We start from the raw sequence: 16,288 nt of genomic DNA, 5'->3' as shown, positions 1-16,288 counted from the left end.
TGAATATTGATAACAGGTAAAGTGAAAACAACTTCTTCGGGGCTTGTTTGACATCCTTTTTTTTTTAGCAATTTAAAAAAAAAAGGTGTTTTCACTTTTTTGTTGGTAGTTTTCAAAATTATCGTGCTTTTAAAATGTCTAACTAACCAATATTTTCCTCATTACATGATATATATCATATAATGTTGAAAAACAAAAAACCACACTGATACCTATTAGACCCAGTAAAAGAAACTAAAAATTGAAAAAAAAAATCATAAATAAGCCCTATATTAATGTAAATCACATGAAGGTCAAAATTAATGTATAAAACTTTAATTTAATGATCTACGCAAGACCCAATGTCATAAGACTACATCTATTAAATAAGAGTGAAATAGTTAATATAGGATTCTTCATTTTATTCTTAGAAAAAAACAATAGCATTTGGAGAATTTTTTTAAAGGTTACAAATTTAATCCTAATTTAATTTTGAAAGGTATTTATTTATATTTATAATGGAGTGATCGAATATGAGATGATAAATAGTTTAAGTGAATAGAACTCCCTCCCGCGTGCTTACCAGAGATCATAGGTACAATAATTATCACCCCTTGGGGCTCTCTAAATGACAAATTAATCATATTGAATATAATCTCTAATTTAAACCAAAACATAATCGTAAACTAGACAAAAATTAGATGCTATTTCAATATATGATTTAAACTAAGCCAAACCATATGGATAACAATAATTCACAACCAATAACGTGAAAGATAACAATTAATGTCAAATTGCAAATTTAATAATCAAGAACATGCAAAATTCAAATAATCATTAAATTGAAAAATAATTGAATTGAAAATCAATTATAGCTCGTATTTCTCCAATAAAGCTACACAACTTAGCCGAAAATAATAATAAAAAAGAATAAATTAAGATTATACCATACACATATTTTATATCTTTTTTTTTTAATTTTTTTTAAGCCTTACATGTTAGGTCATGAAACCAAATATCGTATCGTGTTGCATCGTAATAAGAAAATTTTCAAGTGTTTGGTTTATTGATTTAATTTATATTAGCATTGAGATTAATATTTATTTTAATAAGGGCATATGAGATTTATTACTTTAGTTTGAGAACGAACTAAAACTATATCAATGAAAACAAAGAAAATTAATAAGCCTTATAAATTAAATTTGTATGGCGAACTAGTTGTGCCTTTATGAGGCGGATAATTTTTAATGATTGATTGGTTTACATTGCGATAGCTACTATTTTAAGTTGTTGCTTTTTGTTTTCTCAAGATTTATTTTCGTGTTATTCGGGATTTTGTGGTTGATTCCTTCTTTAATTTATTTGGATTATGTTCATATCCAGATGAGTAGAGGATTATTAAACGTTAAATCCACAAGGTAACAAACTTCGATTTTTTCCTTTCTTTTAATTAACCACTATTTTTGTATTTCACGTCACGTGTGCACGTAACTTTACGCATTAATAAAACTGCATTTTAAACTATTCCACGTGACATGTTCACGTAACTATATACTCCGTATCTAAAGTTACACATTAATAAAACCGCACAAAAAACAATTCAAAACATTTACAAACTCTAACCATCTATCAAACCCCAATTGTAAACATCTAATACCACTTCATCGAACGACCCCTAACCATAAACACAATACCCGTAACACGTCGCGTGAAATATAAAACCAATTGTTCAACTTTTCTACCCATAGACCCATAATACCCCTTTACAGTAATTTTTTTACTCTAGCTAGGTACATTGTAAGAACAATAATTAGATAAAATAATCCAAATTTGTTACCATTTGGACAATATTATATGAATAATACTCAATCCTAGTGGATAGGAACATAATCGGAACCAAAAATAGAAGCAAATCATCCATAATATCCCGGATAACAGGGAAATAAATATCCATAATCTCAAAATCAACGGCTGAAAACAAACACAGAAAACAAACCCAATAAAAAAGCAGTTCCACAATAAGTAAAATAGAGTCTACCACAGAGAATAGCCTCCCAAATTCAAAACCCCCTCTGAAAAAAAATTTCAAAACCCCGCCGTCTCACTCTCTCACCTTCACTCTATGAATACCACCCTTTTCACTGCCCTCATTTTCCACCATCTTCTTCTTCTTCTTCAACCTCCGCCATTTTTTCTCTCTCCTCCAAAAAGCTTGATTGTTTCATCAATGGCGACTCCGAATCCTCTGGTTCACTCCCAGCAACTCCCGTGCGACGGCGATGGCAACTGCATGTTGTGCAAGAAGAAGCCGTCGGAGGAGGAGAAGCTGGTGTGTAAGACCTGTGTTACGCCGTGGCATGTTGAGTGTCTTTCTTCGCCTCCGCTTTCGATGAGTTTGGTTGCTTCGTGGGAGTGCCCTGATTGCGCTCCCTCGGAAGATGCTGCTATTGTTTCCATTGTATCGGCGGTTGTCGCGGGGCCTGCCGGTGAATTGCTCTCCAAGATTAGGGAGATCGAGGCCGATGCTACGCTGTCCGAAGCCGAAAAGGCGAAGAAGCGTCAGCAGCTTCTGGGTGGGGTTGGATCCGGTGAAACTGATGATGGGAAGGTGAAGGATGATAATGAATTAATGAATATTCTTGGCGAGAATATCAAGTGCTCTTTCTGTATGCAACTCCCTGAACGTCCTGTCACTGTAAATCTCCTTCTCTCTGTACTTGCATTTCAGTTTTTGCTTTTATTTCATTTGAATTGTGATAATTTCTCTGTTTCATGCGTTTTTTTCTGTAATTTTTTTTCTGTTATTTGTGTTGAATTCTGGGTTTTTGTGGTATAATCGTGTTTTATCGTCGTTGTTTTTGTGGGTAAAATTTAGGGGTTTTAATTAAGTGCTTGGTTGATTTTCTACATTCAATTAATCGTCAGTTTGCATTATTAAGTTTTTATTGTAGTGATAAATCGATTTTCACCGTTATTTTTATTTTTGGGTGTGAAATTTTGGGGTTTTAATTAAGTAAAGTTCATGGGTAATTTGTTGCATTCAATAAATCGTCAGTTTGGTTTAACAACCTTGAATTCTGTAAGTTAAGCGTGATTTTATTTTTGATTTTGTGTGATATAACCGTTTTTCAGCGTTATGTGTGAAATTTAGGGGTTTTAATTAAGTGAAGTAAATGGGTAATTTGCGACGTTCAATTATTCGTCAGTTTGGTTTAACAACTTAGAATTCTGAAAATTAAGCGTGGTTTAATTACACTGTTAAAGTTGAATTAACACTGTAATTACTCCATTGGATTAATTGGAAATTGTAGATGCTGTAATTATTGGTCATCAAAAGTACTGTACCAAGTAAAAGATTTAATTTTGATTTGGGAATTTTTTTTTGTTTTTTTTTTCCAGATAAGTGTTAACATCAATTGGGTAGTGTACTTTGTTTTGTTGGGTGTACCAACCATGGTATTAGATATCCTTTTGTACTGGCTGTCTTTGTCATATAACTGATTTGGCAAGTTTTGCATTCTGATTGTGATGGTTTAGATGCTGTATGCAAATTTAGTGCATTATATGGTTGGAATAATTTGGACCTATAATTGGTAAATTTATTGGATTCTGGTCTAATATAGTGCAAATGGCGATACTTTTTGGGTTTGGGTAATGATAAATTTGTTTACTTTCTTGTTGACTTGTAGATTCCTGTAATAGGATGTCTTCATGCATTGTGTGTTGGAAGTATTATTCTTAGTAAGGAGTTGATTATGTGAAGGTGATGGGTTTTGAGAACAAATTCATAGCCTCATGCTGTATTGAGCGATCAAAGTTATTTTCGTTGTTGCGTGCCTTTATATGTAATTAGTGGATTTGTTTCATGCTATACATGGTAGGAAATAGGGGAGACCTTCAGAAATTTTGTGCGATCTAATTCCCGTTCAAGCATTTTGTAAAACAATCTTCTTTGCTGTACATTAAATGTATGTTAGTATTACCTGGTTGCTGTTCTTCACTAGGGATAACCAACGCTTATGTTTCTTGTTCAGACTTCATGCGGGCATAACTTTTGTTTAAAATGTTTTGAGAAATGGTGGGGACAAGGAAAAAGGACATGTGCAAAGTGTAGGGAAACACTTCCGGATGTCCCACCTAGAATCAACTCTTCTCTTGTATTTGCTATGAGAATGGCAAGAATATCCAAGCCTGCTGCAGCTGTGGTGCCTAGAGTGTTTCAATATGTGCGTAATGATGATCTTCCTGATGAAGCCTTTACAACAGAAAGGGCTAAAAAGGCAGGAAAAGCAAATGCTAAAAGTGGAAGGATATTTGTCACTATCCCAAATGATTTTCTTGGGCCTATTCCTCCTGAGTATGATCCATCTCGAAATATGGGAGTGCTGGTCGGTGACTGTTGGGCAGATCGCATGGCATGTAGACAATGGGGTGCTCACTTCCCACATGTTAGTGGTATTGCTGGACAAGCGAAGTACGGGGCACAATCAGTGGTTCTTTCTGGAGGATATCTAGATGATGAGGACCATGGGAATGGTTCCTCTATACTGGAAGGTATATATATATATATATATATATATATATATATATATATATATATATATATATATATTTATATTTTTAATTATATACTTGTGCTGATTTCATTAATTGATATACTATGTCTGCTATTTCATTATTGACTCCTTGTCTATAAGATTATCTGCTATCAATGATGATATTATTTTTCCTTATCAACCTTCACATGATTATTTTTCCAGTATGTTCTGAGCAAAATATCTAGAAAAACCTAGAATCTCTTTTTTACCTGCCTGTCCCAAAATTTGTTTGTTATGCCATTTGATGATATGTTCTCTTATCTATTTGTGAATCTTGAATCACAGTGGGGGTCGTGATTTGAGTGGAAATAAGCGTACAAGCAAGTATCAGACACATGATCAGGCATTTACTGGTGGAAATGAAGCGCTTAGATTGAGTTGCAGAAAAGGATACCCTGTTCGTGTTGTTAGGTAAATTACCAGTACTTGATAGTTGATTCTATTGTATGAGCTTAGAAGATTTATTTAGCATCTAGGTCTACAAAGCTCTTTGTATTTATACACGATGCTTGAGTTTTATCTAGCTTCTTGAAAGCTATCTTTAGTTAAGAGCACATGATCTTTGTTATGCTGCTGTATACTGATTTGGTTATGATGGTTTTTACTCCTAATTATAGAAATGACATGTGGTCTAAACATCATACAGATCTTTTAAGGAGAAGCGTTCTAACTATGCACCTGAAATTGGGGTTCGTTATGATGGTATCTACAGAATTGAGAAGTGTTGGGCAAATTATGCCACAGAGGAAGTGAACAAAAAATTGGTTAAGGTTGTAGTTTGTTATTTTTGTGTTATTATTTGAACAATGATTTGTGAATATTCTGATAGGTTTATTGGTTTTGTTGCTTTGTTAGTCTCCGTATTTGGTATGCAGGTATTTATTTGTTAGATGTGACAACAGCCCTGCGCCATGGACGAGGTCAGTACATGGCTAGTTAACAGAACATTCTGTATGCTTGAATCTTACTTTGATGAGTGCGAGTAATACTTTGTGTCTGTGTCTTGCTACAGCGATGAGCATGGTGATCGACCAAGACCATTGCCTAATGTTCCTGAGCTAAAGGGGGCTAAGCAGTTGACAGTGAGGAAGGAAAGCCCTCACTGGGACTATGATGTGAGCACTGAATTACCTTGTTGCTTTTTTTATTTTTTATTTTATATTTTTTTATCTGGAACTTAAAATGAACTGAAAAAAATGAATTTAGTTAATGTTTATGGCCTTGTAGAAATAACTTTTGAAAGGAAATGTGTCTTGTATGTATTGTTAATGAGTAATTCATTTTCAGCAGCTCATCTCAAGTTCTGATTTATATTACAGGCAGATGAAGAATGCTGGAAGTGGAAAATGCCTGCACCATCCAGCAAACTAATCAAGAAGAGAACTGGATCTGGTCGTTCAAAGAAGAGATCCAAGGCAAACATTTTGAAGGGTATTTCCTTGTCCTCTTTGTAACTTAAGTTTAATAAAAAAACCAATTTTGCACCTTCTATTTTCTTACAAAATTATGTTGTCCTTTGCAGAGTTCAGTTGCTTAATTTGCCGTAAGGTGTTGACTCTTCCAGTTACAACTCCATGTGCTCATAACTTCTGCAAATCTTGCTTGGATGCCACATTTGAGGGTCAAAAGTTTGAAAGGGAGAGAAAAGCAGGAGGTCGGTCACTACGAACCCAGAAAACTGTCATGAAATGCCCTTCATGCCCAATGGACATCTCTGAGTTTCTTCAAAATGCTCAGGTTTGTTGTCTATATGATGTATTAATGGTTCTAATGATTTCGCATGTGTTTAGAGCGCTCTAGACTATTGATTGACTCATATTAACTGGGGCTAAGATTCCTAAACTAGACCATAGCAGCAAGGGTGCTGCATGTCTATGCCAAGTGCCAGTCCATTTTATAATATTTATCATTTTTAGTTTTTGCTTATCTCACTTGGTTGTAATCTCTTGCAGGTCAATCGGGAATTGATGGGAGTGATAGATTCATTAATGCTCAAGTTCAATCAAGAAAAGGCCGACAGTGAGGAGAGCTCTGGTGCCCTTGACGAAAATGAGAGTGAGTCTGAAGATGCAGATGCAGATATCAGCACCTCAGATATTGAAGAGGATGAAATCAAATCAGTGGAGGAAGAACCTGACATGGCAATGGAGGAGCCCCATGGTGAGAATGTAATTCATGATGGTGAAGGTGCCTGTGAGATACCAGATGAAGTGAAGATTGCGCCTTCAGCTGCCAAAAAACGAGGACGCCCAAAGAAGAGTATTGTTGCTAATGGTGCTGCTCCCAAAACAAGAGGAAGGAAATCTCGCAGGGTGGCTGAAGATGGAAATGATTCGCCATCCAGTCCTCTTCATGTCCGCTCAGACAACGAGCTAGAGTAATTCTCAGTCAATTTGGGATTTAGGGGAGAAATGTGCCATATGACACTGCATTAAGAACTACAGTTTCTATATCTGCAGCACAGTTTTGTACAGTTTAAGCCTTTTGACCTCCAGTTGCAACCCCAACTTAGCTTAGTTGCAACATGTTTTGTACCTTATTGTTGCGATGCGGTTCTTAAGGGCCGATTGGTGGGTTGCATCTTGTTGTAGGTACATTATCATTATCCACAGCTTCTGAATATCTGCGCTATGCAGATTAGTTCAGAAGCTTATTAGTTTATGTCATTCAAACTTATGTTATTCAAATCAAGCTTTTCTGCCTTTTGGTTACATCTTGTGGAATGTGGGCACAAGTCTTTAATGTTATGGCAAATTAATTGTATATTATTCTCCGAACCCAGATTATGTTGATGCATTTGCCCACTTAAACAACATTGTGCAGTGGAATGCCGACCTAATGCGGCACTGATGCTCTTTCTCTTCCAAGTAGCCGTTGCTAACCAAGTGATTGAATCAGTCCTCATTTCATCTTCTTCATACCTTGGATGGGTACAACTTTTAACAGTTGAAGTGTTTCGACTCAAATACTACGAATCTTCGGGATTTTTTTTACGGAGTTACTGCCTCCTGAATTTCTATCAAGCGTGATTCGTGTCTTATGAGTGATTGTACATGTAAATTGGGGTATGTTTTTTTTTTTATTTATATTTTATTTTTATTTTTTATTTTTTATAAATAACGAGAGGTATAACAAACAAAATAGAAACTAAGGAGTAGTAACTAGACGTGGCAAAGTGTTAGAATTCAACTCCTTTTGATGTAGTAGATGCCTTTTAAATGCTTTCTTAGAGTTTACTTTATGTTTTCTAGACCTGAGATCTCATTATTGTATTATTGTTAATGCAGTGTTCACTAAGGATTCTCCATGTAATCAAATTAAAGCTCTTTAGAGAGTGAATGATTGAACGAAATCTTAACCTTCTACTAAGTGTTGCCTTGCTTTTATGCTTGTTTGTTGTTAAACCTTTATACATATGTGTCTACTTGCATAATAGCTCGCCTCCACACCAACTTGATGCACTAAGAGCTCGTGCTTCGGACCCGCTTGTGCCCGCCTCGAAGTATCGACCGTCACAAGTCCCGACCACCCGCACTCCATCGCCCAAATAGACGTGAGTGCTTCTGAGATTTAATTGTCCGTTTGTGTTGCATTGTGCTCTCAAGCCCTACTTCCGCACAAGGCTAGCGTTCTTGCCGCCAAAGGCTAGAGTGCGCCACACGTTCTGGTACCCAAACTCTTTGACCGTGACAAATACTCCAACTATGTTATCATGCAAGATCGTCCTAATTCAATAGGAGGGAATTGAATCAACTCTATTTTGTTATTCTCGAAGATACATTGATTTGCTAGCCAATCCGCAGCTCTGTTTGCTTCACGATACACATAAGGTATGCTTCTAAGTTGAGCATATACTAGTATACTACCCCATACATAAATATAAAAGTTGAATTTATGCCTAGGCCTCGGGTCTTGAAAGATAATTTGGTTTATAATACTCCGATATGAAACGTAGGTTCGTCATTTAATGCGGGATTTTTATTACTAATGTATGTTCATTTTAGTGTTAACATGTTAACTTTGAGATCTCGCTCTCACTTTCTCTTCCAATTAAAGACAAACTAAATTGAGATGAATGAAATAATATAGGAAGGCGAAAGCATACGAGTAAGAAAAGAGCCCAAGAATCAGGCCCAACTCAAGCCTTAAACACTTATAAATTCCTACTGAAGTAATGGATCATGGGCATCATTCCCTTTAACTTATTATCTGTAACAAAAAGATAGAAACCAAACTTAAAGTTAGCAATAAACAAATTGACCCCTCTCAAATAAATGATAGATCCATCACCATTTAGAAGTCCCTCATAATTTACTTGTGATGATGAATTAATGATAGCTTATTATACTCGTGAGGTTGGCTCGTGATCCTAATTGATATAAATATATGATGCCTTTTCTTCATTTTATGTTGACGTTATTGCTAAAGATTGAATAATCGATTGATTCGACTTGAAAACTTAAGGCTTTGAGCTCGACTCAAACTAGACACAAAGTTAATTGACCCAAGACTTGAGCCGATTTGAGCTATGCATGACATCACTCATAGGCTTGGTTTATTAAGACGTTTTAGCTAGCCTCGTAAATTGTGATTCTTACAAAAACAGAAAACTTTATATGGTAACTCGATAATTTGGGTACACATACAAGAAAAAAAAAAAAACTTATCATAGTTATCCAATAGCCTCAAACTAACATTTTATCTAAGTTTAATTTAGGGTTTGTTCTCATTGATTAAACTCAGCTGAACTGAACTGAACTGAACTGAAATGAATATTTTATAAAAGAAGGAAATTAGGAGCTGAACTGAACTGAAAATAAACGTATGAGAATAGGCCCTTACTTAGGGAGTTTTTGATATGGATTATTTTTCTTGTAACGAAATCTTAAATCATTAACTCTTACGGAGTACTTTATTGACATGCCAATCTTTGACCCACTTTCTTAAGATCTACTCCATCCGTCCCTTTATTTTTGCCCCATGTTATTTTTTGGGTCAAACTTTGTAAACTTTGACCGCAAATTACCGTTAATGTATAAGAGATAATATAGTCATGAGCTGAGTGATCTTGTTAGATTCGGCTTATTGCATATTTTATTAATATCAAGTTTTTATAATTTTTACTTATGGAAATGAAGATACTTACGTTCTAAGACGCGTCTTGGTGACCGTAAACAGTCAAATAAAATAGGGACAAAGGGCGTATTGAACACGACTACTAAAAATTATGGTCAATCTGATTTGTATTTTTTTTGGATTGAATATTATGCAGTTATTTTGAAGGGGGGGGGGGGGTAATTTTATGTATGTATGAACATGGTTAATTTGTTAAAAGTGTAAAATTTTTAGGGTGTCAAAAATGCTGAAACTTGATCAGCCCACCATATTTTATCTTATGGATATTGTACTCCTTCTTCCCCTGTATATCTTTTGGTTTTATGCAAAATACTTGACGGTATAAACGCTTCTTATTATGTGCACATTAAACAAATCATAGTGAAAGATAAATTTTTCGTAAATAACATAATTTAACTACATTCATGATAACTTCAAATCTGGCAAATACAAGATGACTTAGAATTTTTTTTTGCCAAATAAAAGAACACTTTCACTACTTCATAAAATAATTCACCCTATTTTTATCATGATACTCACAAATAACACAGCATACGTAGACAAGACCTATCTTAACTATATCCTTAGGGTCTGTTCTCATTGATTGAACTCAGGTGAATTGAACTGAACTGAGCTGAACTGAGCTGAACTGAACTGAATTGAAATGAACTGAAATAAATATTTTGAAATAAATATTTTATAAGAGAAGGAAATTAGGAGCTGAGCTGAACTGAGCTGAGCTGAACTGAACTGAACTAAACTGAACTGAGCTGAGCTGAGCTGAACTGAAATGAACTGAAATGAATTTCAACGTAAGAGAATAGACCCTTAATGTAACTTATCAACTCAATTACTTTCTCGTGCACATATGCTACATCACAGGTCTGCAAACTCCCTAGCCCTTGTATATCACCTCTATCAAACCATTTGAAGAATCCACAATCATTGTACCGAAAGAAAGCTTTCCCTGGGTTGCGATTGGTTGTTGACAACTTCATCTTTGCAAGTTTAGGGGGCTTGCAAATGCAGCGTACGTGGAGGCAAAAACACCAACGCGCAACTGGATTTCGATTGAAAGGACAATAGAGAACTTGACATGGTGAATAATGGAGAACAAGCTTCCTATGTGGAGAATCCAAAAAATGAAGTTAAACCTAATCCTAAAAACAAGGATTAAAAGGGTTATTTATGGAGGAATAAGAGTACTGTTCTTTTGGGGGGAAATATTCCCACAAAAAATAACCAAAATGCAACGTCTAAAGCTTGGAAATATAAAACAAACGGAATTGGCAAACGGCAACTTGACGGCAGGCTACAACTTAGACATAGACACTAAAGGTGCCTTGGGAGTAGACCTGGTTATTGGGCAGGTCGGTCAGGGTCGATGAGGGTCGGGTCAAAGAGGGTCACATTTTATAGAGTCAATATTGGGTCGGGCCAATGCGGGTCGCGGGTCGATAATGGGCGGGCCTACAAAATATCAATTAAAAAAAAATATTGGACAAAGGCATTATTAAGTATATATGAATATAAATTTATCTATGTAATTATTTTTACATAAACGATCTATTTTCTTTATCAGTTAAATTGAAAAAATATTTTGGCCCTATATCGCCCCTGTCCAATAAGGGCCCTGTCCAATAAAGGCCCTATCCATTAAAAGCCCTTTAAGCTTGACCCTGACCCTAGCTATTATCATTGGGCTACCCTACCCAATAACCACCTCTACTTAGGAGTATAGTGTGGAATTTTTAAAATGGGTGGGTACAGCTTGGAAAAGTCGGTACCTCAAGGGTACTGTATAGAAAAACCCAAAATATATATTTTCAATCACTTAAAATCAGTAATTTTAAAAAATAAATATAATAGAGAATCAATAAATAATTTTATTTCACCAAAAATAATTTTAGTTCAACAAAAGTAATTTCAATTTTATAAACAATTTTATTTTAGTAAAAATAGTTTTAATTAAGAAAAATAAGGTGAAGGTTATATTATTTTTATCAAGTCTTTTTTTCTTCCTTTTGTTGCAATTTTTTTAGTTGAATTTAATTTAATTTTACCTAATATACACTTTTTTTTTAAATCTGAACTTATTTATGGTTTGTTGAACTTTTTTTAAAAATAACTTGAAGATAGTATAATCTAAACTGGGACAAAAACAATATATATTCACACAAAATATCATCAAAGTTACTACAAAAAGTTAAGTGTAGCAAACAAAAATAAGCGAACGGAAAATTATATTCAGATTAAGGTTGTGCTTTTGATGCCTTTGGGCTAGACAATTGCCCAAAAAAAAAAAAAGACACAAATAACAGGGGGTGTTAAATACTATTAAAAATAATGAAAACCGCCAACATTTAGTGTAAATAGCCAGCCATGACCCTAGTAATTCAACACTATCTTCCCACCAATCACTAACACCTTGACACCACTCTAGCTAATAAGCGACGACCACCACTACCCGGACCAGCGACAACCACCACCCTAATTGGCGGAGACCACCACCATCACCACCCTGATCGGCGACAAGCCAACAACCACCACTACCTTGACCGGCGACCCGCCACATCCTGCTCAATGACGATCCACCACATTCACTTGCCGACGGGAAGGTGGTAGTTTTTTTTTTAACTTCCGACAACTGCCCGATGACCGGTTTCCAACTCCGACTACTGTACCACACAGTAACCGATCAGTTTTGGGCTCCAGTTACCGTGCCCGATAACAGGTTTCCAGATTCGATTGGTGTGGTTGTCGGAAATAAAAAAAACCCACCACTTTTCCGCCGATGAGGGAAGGTGGTGGGTCGTCATTGAGGTGGATGTGGTGAGTCGCCGGTCAGGGTGGTGGGGATGGTCGCTGGGGAAAATAAGAGGTGGTAAATTAGTAAAAGGCATGTTGTTCATTCACATCAAATGTTGACGGTAGTGATCAATTTTAATGACAGTGTTTAGCAATCCATAAACAAAACCCACAACTCAACACACTAAGTGTCACACTAGGTGATGACCTAGTCAGACGAATCGGTCCAACCTAAGCTAGTGTCATGGTCATCATCAAAATTGGGACCTCATCATTGAAGAAAGCCTAAGTCATAATCTTTGAATCTTTGATGATTCTAGGTTGTATACGTGTGTAACTTATAGTATAAGTGGGTCACTTGAGCTCGATTATAGCCATAAGAAAGAGACCTTCCATATAGTAGTATAAAACTTAGTTCCATATACAAATATACCCCATGAAAGCAAAGAGATCGGAAGCCAAACTAAAGTCAACGACAATAAGCAGAAATTGGAGATGGGACGGTTGTTTATTGGTAGGTCATTGCCGCAAACATTGACACGGCAGCCGACATTTTGTTCTTGCAATATTTCATACGTCTAAACTTAATGTTTTCAAAATTAATCATAGAGAATAATAAACCTCTTAATCTCCTTCATTACATGTGTAATATTTGGACTTTTTACTTATGATTTGATATAATACGTACATCTAATTAATTAATACTTGAATAAAAAGGTAAGCAAAGAAGAAATTAATTAAAAAAAACAATTAAAGTGGTAAGTTAAGAAACAAATTAAAATTGGCTAATTTGCAAGTTTCATCATTTTAAGCATGAACTTTGTAGCCGATTTCCACGACTAGAACTCTTTGAAATGGAAGGGTCTTCCACCTTTTTAACTTCACCTCGTACCCTTCACGTTAAAGAAATGTGTAGAAGCTAGGTATCCAAGGTATGGTCTTGCTAAAACTACTCCTTAAAATAATCAATATTGTAATTATTTCGTTATTCTTTTTTCTTTCTTTTTTTATTTTTATTTTATTTTTTCATGTTTGTCGACACACAAGTTCAACCATTAATTTCTCTAATTATAATAAAATAAAAATTATATTTACTTTATATAACAACTAACATACATTAAAACAGTTAATACTTTCATTTAATGTTAAAATCAACAAAGACTTTATAATAGTCAGTAAAGCCAATAAAGGACCATTGGCGCTATACCTTCAAAACAAACAAAACGTACAACAATGGTATGGCCGAGCAAGAGCAAGAGCAACGGTATGGCCATGCCCGTGCAAACAAGAGCAAGAGCAAGAGCAAGACAATGAACTAAGACAAGGCAATGCAAGGCAAGACAACATAGTTATAGCATGATTAGGAGTGAAACTAACAACCGAGCAAAGTTATGGGCCAAGCTAAGGTATACGAAGTATATTAGATGTTTTCGGACCCCGAATGGATCACCCATGGCAAAGTCCTTAGGCAACCTTTGGGAAACATTTCATTGCCTGTGACCTTCACGGTTCCGACCCTAAACCGTTCTCAGAAGCTAAATATAAAGACTATAACAAACAAGATCAGACCATTTTTGAAGATTTTGAGACTTGATGATGAATAATTAAGTGCTAGTGGGGGATGTAACCTAAAATATTAAAATGACGTTTAGAACCATATACGCCCACTAGTCGATCACATAAAGACCTAGGTGGCTTCTAGGGATAGGTTATGCGTATATACTTTCTTTATTTCTTTTTACTAATAAGGCAATGCGGCCTATGTTTTATATTCTTATTAAGTAATTTTTTTTTTAAAAAAAAAGATTAAAAAAGATAAACGAACAAGTAAATAATAATATTAAAAAAACCTTAATAATAACCAAACCACCCTTCTTAAAGGTAGGAATTAAGCTTTCTTGATAAAATTTTGCATTTTCCTCATTTTGGCCCATGTTCACTTTATTTTTATTTTTACTGAACTGGAATTATTTTTACTGAACTGAAATCATTTTTGCTAAACTTAACTTATTTGTACTGAATCGAAATTAGCTTAAATAAAGTGAATAATTTTTACTGATTTCCTATTATTTCTTCTTTAAAGTTACTAATTTTTAGTATACAAAATTTAACTTAACTTTGAAACTATTTTATTAAATATTATTTTTTTAAGGTGAAAAGAATAGAGCCTTATTTGCCTATATAACACTTGTCAAGACTCAAGAGACTATACTAACTTTAATCGATTGGTTGTAAAAAAGAAAACTTTAATCGAGTTAAGCTTACTATTCTACTATAATTGGATAATATATATGTAATCCTAAAGAACTTGATATCAAATGGATGATCCTCTAAAATAATTGAATTGGACTTCTCATGTAGTCTCATATAGGACAATATTACATTCTGACGTTGTCACTAGGCAACGAATTAGACTAAACTATATGAATATGGGGTCAGTCAACTCTATACATTCAATTCACTTAGTATTTGCATGTTTGCACCAACTAAAACACTTAGATATTGTAGGTAATAGACCAATACTTATATTCGAAATTTAGCCTTGACCATATTCTTTTGAGATCAATATTTTCAACTAAGAATAAGTAAGCAAACGTTAATCATGCAGCAAGTGGTCGTGGAAGCTATGAGAACAATACTTATCTTCTTTTAAGCCTCCCTAGGGTCTATCTTGAGGTCAAATGTTAGATAGATACACTTAGACCCCTGTTTTTTTTGAGTTGTTGTGGTCTGCTATGGTCCGCTGAAATCTATTTTGTTTTGCTGAGCCCTGCTCTATCGATACCTGCTATGCTATACTGAAATATACTATGGTCTACTCAGAAGCGACATGTTCTTATTAACATTCTGTAAGATTTATATTATTTACAATAATTTAATAGTTCTTCTCTAATACTTTAACTTTCTTAATTTCCATACCTAAATCACTCTACAATATATTTAAAACGGAGGAAGTATTAATTAAGCTTCTTAAACGAATTAGTTAAGAGTACGTACGTTCATAGAAGGGAATAAAGGACCCACGACTATATAGTTTGTGTCTACCTTTCCCATTTTAGTAGTGCCCACTACTTTTAAAACTATGTCCCTTTCTAAATTCTAAGTTCTAGACAAAGTATTTCTTATTAACTTTACTAAATACATGGTAATATACTTTGCTTAAATTACTAGTTGAACGCAGAAAGCCGTCAACTAACTTTTTACATAATAGTACTTCTAAGCTTACTTTTGGTAACAAAGTAAAGCAAACTATGTCATTTTGTTTCTTTAATTAATTTATGCTTTTGATTGAATACGTCCAAATTAAGTTCACTTGGTTCTTTTTACATAGTACTTCCACATTTAGATGCTTAACTTTTTCAATTTTCGCTCGTGTAACAATTTATATCATTGCATGTGGATCCCTTAAACATAAACTTTTGGTTATTAGCCGTGTTGTTTCCAAAAATTGATCATCTCCTTGGCTTTTTTTTGCAAATTTTTTGATCCATATATTGATGATTACAAATGCTAATGATGAAAAACAAGTTTTAAACACTATCGATCGCGATTGTTGTATATTGTATACCATTTCCAAAAACTTTAGTATGTAGCTATTTTTTGTTTAGTTTTTGCAACTTTTCTTTCAAAATCCAAGCTTACATCACAAATCCCTATATACGTACACATAAAAAAAATACAATTATATATACGAAGTACTTCATAATATTTTATGTAATAAACGCGATTGTATTTCTTAATATATATGTGATTAGTTAAAAAAGGTGATGAGAATAAATAGCACAATT

General features: G+C 34.5%; 1 protein-coding gene across 1 annotated transcript; it reads left to right on the top strand.

The window, feature by feature from the left end:
- The first annotated feature begins 1,512 nt into the window (after nt 1–1,512).
- Nucleotides 1,513–7,288, top strand: LOC110687061 (E3 ubiquitin-protein ligase ORTHRUS 2-like). Its single transcript, XM_021863691.1, is given in 10 exon segments — nt 1,513–2,674; nt 4,014–4,509; nt 4,512–4,533; nt 4,863–4,988; nt 5,224–5,347; nt 5,433–5,497; nt 5,590–5,692; nt 5,897–6,008; nt 6,100–6,314; nt 6,530–7,288. Coding segments are annotated over 10 exon segments (2,265 nt in total). The 5' UTR covers nt 1,513–2,101; the 3' UTR covers nt 6,959–7,288.
- The last annotated feature ends 9,000 nt before the right edge of the window (nt 7,289–16,288 follow it).

Source organism: Chenopodium quinoa, unplaced genomic scaffold (assembly GCF_001683475.1).
Source record: "Chenopodium quinoa cultivar QQ74 unplaced genomic scaffold, ASM168347v1, whole genome shotgun sequence".
In the NCBI taxonomy this organism is placed as follows: Eukaryota; Viridiplantae; Streptophyta; class Magnoliopsida; order Caryophyllales; family Amaranthaceae; genus Chenopodium; species Chenopodium quinoa.
This window is presented reverse-complemented; position numbering and strand designations above follow the sequence as displayed.